Below are 4,019 nucleotides of genomic sequence, written 5' to 3' on the forward strand. Positions count from 1 at the left end.
AAGAAATGCTTTCATTATCAATTCCATTCACAGACTTATAGATGCTTAAATCACTCGAGCCTCAGCCACCTCTGGTTTGGGCATGAAAGAGGCTATGGGAATGGGAAAAAAAAAAAAAAACATTGTCAGCATCATCAACAAACACCATGCTGGGCTTTGGGGACACATCAGAGCATATGCTGAACCACCTGTTAACTCCCCATGGGCCCGATAGCTCCTTCAACGCTGGGTTTCAGGCTTAGAGAAAATGGACTCTCTGTTGCATAAATGGTATGGAAGTTAGTTTTCCAAGGACCCTTTCTCAGCAAAATATACCAGGAGCTGTCCTTGTGTAGAGGACGTTCCAGTGGGTGGCAGGGGTACAGTGAACAAAACTCTGCAAGCCTCTCATTCCTCACAGGGGACAGCTTAGCTGGAGGCACTAGAATTCCCACCCATGCAGTGTGAGGTCCTGCATGGAACCCGGGAAGGTCCCGGTGGGCACTGGCTGAGCATCTTCTCCCAGTCTGGGGGTTTTCTCCCTTGGGGAGGAGGTAGCATACTCTGCATGTGTAGAGAAAAGGGGGAAAAATTACTGGTGACAAAAAAAGACAGAATGGGGACATTGTCACGACTCTTGCCAAAGTTCCTATTCTCCCCCTCCTATGCATGCGAGAAGCCTGGACTTCCTTGATCCCTGAAGTTAGGTGTGGCCACGAAACTCACTTTAGACATGAAATGTCAGTAGAATGAAAATGTTGTCATTTCAGTGGAAGTAAAAGCATAAAGTAGAAGAGCTATTTGAAGAGACAATGACTGAGCATTTTCCAAACCGAATGAAAGACACTTAACCCAGAAGTGCGGCCAATAAATATAAGGAGAGAATAAGTATAAAGAAATCCACAGGTCGACAACCTAGTGAAACCGTAGGAAAATCAAAGGTAAAAGTTCTTTGAAACAGACCTATGAAAAGACACAGATGGGTTTCAAAAGAAGTGAGGTAACTGGGATTCTGAATTCTCAAACACGGAAGTTAGAAGAAATTGGGCTCTGATTCAACACGAAGAAAGAAAATAGCACCACTACCGTCAGCAAAAACACCTTCCAAGAATGAGAGTGCGAGCTTCCATGATAGCTTAGTGGTCAAGAATCTGCCTGCCAGTGCAGGAGACACAGGGTCAATCCCTGGTCTGGGAAGATCCCCCATGCTGGGGAGCAACTAAGCCCAAGCACCCCAACTACTGAGCCTGTGCTCTGGAGCCCGGGAGCTGCAGCTACTGAAGCCTGAGCACCTTAGAGCCCGTGCTTCCCAACAGGAGAAGCCTCCACAGTGAGATGGCCACGTGCTGCAACTAGAGCGTGGTCCTGGCTCTCGGCAACTAGAGAAAAGCCCGTGCAGCAGTGAAGACTCAGCAGAGTCAAAATAAATACAAAGGCAAAAAAGAATGAGGGTGAGATAAAGATGGTTTCAGACAAATGAAATCAGAAGAGTGTGTCAAGAGGAAATTCTAAAAATAGAAAACTTCCAGCAGAAACAAAGTGATCCCACATAGTGAGTCGAGGTGCAAAAGGAGAGAGAAATAAATGTGAACACAAGTGTAATCAAACTTTGATAATAGCAATACTGTCTTGCGAAGTTTTTTAAAAAATTAGGCTTAAAATACAGGCAACAGGGACTTCCCTGGTGGTGCAGAGGTTAAAGACTCTGTGCTTCCACTGCCGGGGGCACAGGTTTGATCTCTGGTCAGGGAAGGAAGATCCCACATGCCATGTGGTACGGCCACAAAAAAAAAAAAAAAAAAAAACGGGGAACAAAACATAATAAATCACGACGGAAGTAAATGAAGAAAAAGCTCTGTATTACCCAGAAAGAAGCTAATACTTATTAACTTTAAGCCTTGATAAATTATCTTTGTTTTCACTTGTAGAGTAACCATGAAACGATTAGTTCTACAATGTATAACTTACAAACTAGTGAAAGAAATGGAGCTTTTAAAAGTCTATTTAAAGGAAGATAGAAGAAAATGAACCAAGCATAAAAGACGGTAGATTTAAACCCAACTATATCACAAATGATATTAAACATGTACGTTTAAAGACAGGTAAATGATAAATTAGGAGTTTGGGATTAGCAGAAACAAACTATTCTATGTAAAATAAACAACAAGGTTCTACTTTACAGCACAGGGAACTATATTCATCACCTTGTAATAAGCCATAATGATAAAGAATATGAAAAAGGATATATGTGTGTGTATAGCTGAATCACTTGGCTGTATGCCAGAAACTAACATAAACTTCAATTGAAAAAAAAAACAAACAGAAAGACAGGTAAATGATGACGGGTCACCAGTAGTTGCGCATGGCAGCTTTCCCCAAGCCCAGCTCATGCCTTGAAAATAAAGGACAACAAGACTTCGGCTGATGACTCACAAGCCCATTGTGACCGTCCACAGCTGCCTGGCAGCATCACATAAGTGAGAGTTAAAGGCAAGGGCTGGCTGGCACGTCCCTTCTTCAGCTCCCTGCGGGGCCACTGTGGTTTGGGCTCTGGCATCTGCTTTGTGTGGTCCTTCCGTCTCACATGCCGCTTGATGACCGCCTGTTGTCTGTACAGATGCTCCTATCAGCCCCTTGTCCCTCCTCCGACCCACCGCTCGTGGTCCTGAGAATAGGCAGCCCGAGTTGTTCAGACCTGCGGCTCCAGAGTTCCAAGGGGCAGCACTGGCACGGAGGACCGCTCCATCCTTCTCGCCAAAGGCCTTTTCCATGAAGGGCATTTCATCGTGACTCTGGGCAGCAGGCTACCCTGCTTCAACAACTAGTTCCCATGGAGCCAGAAGCCTTAGAAACTTGCCCTTACAACCCTCACCACCGAATCCCACTCAGCAGATTTCAGTACCACCTGGCATCATGTCAGAGAAAGAACCCCAAGAAAGCCAAAAAGATGGCCAGCTGTAAATACAACGCCTGCCACGTGGTCCCCATCAAGAAGCTGGAGGAGCACGAGGCTGCCTGTGTCAACAAAAGCACCATGGAGGAAGAGGACAGCCTGAGTCCCCTGAAGGTCAGCCTCCCAAATGCAGGGCAGAAGGGCAACAGAAACGCCTCTCCAGTGTCCCCCCGTCTCCCCAACCCCGACCTCTGGAATGTTGATAGCACAAATTGCCACCCCATGTTTGTCCTTAAGTCTTTCATTCCCCAGAAGCTTGTTTGTGAAAGCGACACCAGAGAGTCAGAGACCGACGACCACAACCCCATCCCTGACTGCCCCCGCAGAAGATCATCAGACCGGGAGAGTGAACCGCCAGCAGAAGATACAAGCCTCTTAAAAGCATGACGGGAGATGCAATTCACCGGAATAAAAGGCATACAAAGCAAACTACACTGGGGTGCTTTTTTTGTTTGTTTTTAACCTACCTAACAGATTCACTTTATTTTTTGGCTGCACTGGGTCTTCCTTGTTGGACACGGGCTTTTTCTAGTTGCGGCGAGCCGGGGCTACTTTTCATTGCTGTGCCCAGCCTTCTCACTGCAGTGGCTTTTCTCGTGGAGCACAGGCTCTAGGGGCTTCAGCAGTTGTGGTGCACAGGCTTATTTGCTCTACGGCATGTGTGATCTTCTGGGACCAGGGATCAAACATGCAGCCCCTGCACTGGCAGGTGGATTCTTAACCACTGGCCCACCAGGGAAGTACAAGACTTTAAATGTGCATACAAACTACACAATATTAAAACGGCTTTAAAATATACTATGTAATGGCATCCTCACAAGAATTCAATGAGGTAGATTAAGTATCCACACTTTGTAAATTAGGAGATTGGGGTTTAAACCAAAGAAATGGCATGGCCAGGGGAACTTGACCAAAAGCAAAGGACACAGATGAGTCAGTCCCCAGGCCACGTGTCCTAACCTATGGTGCTAAATTGTTTTCATTTTTTTTAAGTACTTGTAACTTTGCCACCCCTGGCCCCTTCAACTGTTTATACAAAGTGTTATGTAAAGATTTCTTTTTGGAAAAAAAAGAGAAATTCCCAGTG

The 4,019-nt window shown here is 45.7% G+C and overlaps 1 protein-coding gene across 1 annotated transcript; it reads left to right on the forward strand.

Annotated features, from left to right (window-relative positions):
- Positions 1-2,456: 2,456 nt before the first annotated feature.
- Positions 2,457-3,364, forward strand: GTSF1L (gametocyte specific factor 1 like). Its single transcript, XM_027558152.1, has one exon. It carries the CDS (start codon positions 2,810-2,812, stop codon positions 3,317-3,319), a length of 510 nt encoding a protein of 169 aa, XP_027413953.1. The 5' UTR covers positions 2,457-2,809; the 3' UTR covers positions 3,320-3,364.
- Positions 3,365-4,019: the final 655 nt, after the last annotated feature.

This window comes from Bos indicus x Bos taurus, chromosome 13, assembly GCF_003369695.1.
Source record: "Bos indicus x Bos taurus breed Angus x Brahman F1 hybrid chromosome 13, Bos_hybrid_MaternalHap_v2.0, whole genome shotgun sequence".
NCBI lineage: Eukaryota > Metazoa > Chordata > Mammalia > Artiodactyla > Bovidae > Bos > Bos indicus x Bos taurus.

What these genes read in the sequence shown, in the direction of transcription:
- GTSF1L (XM_027558152.1), top strand. Translation starts at nt 2,810, where the DNA reads ATGGAGCCAGAAGCCTTAGAAACTTGCCCTTACAACCCTCACCACCGA.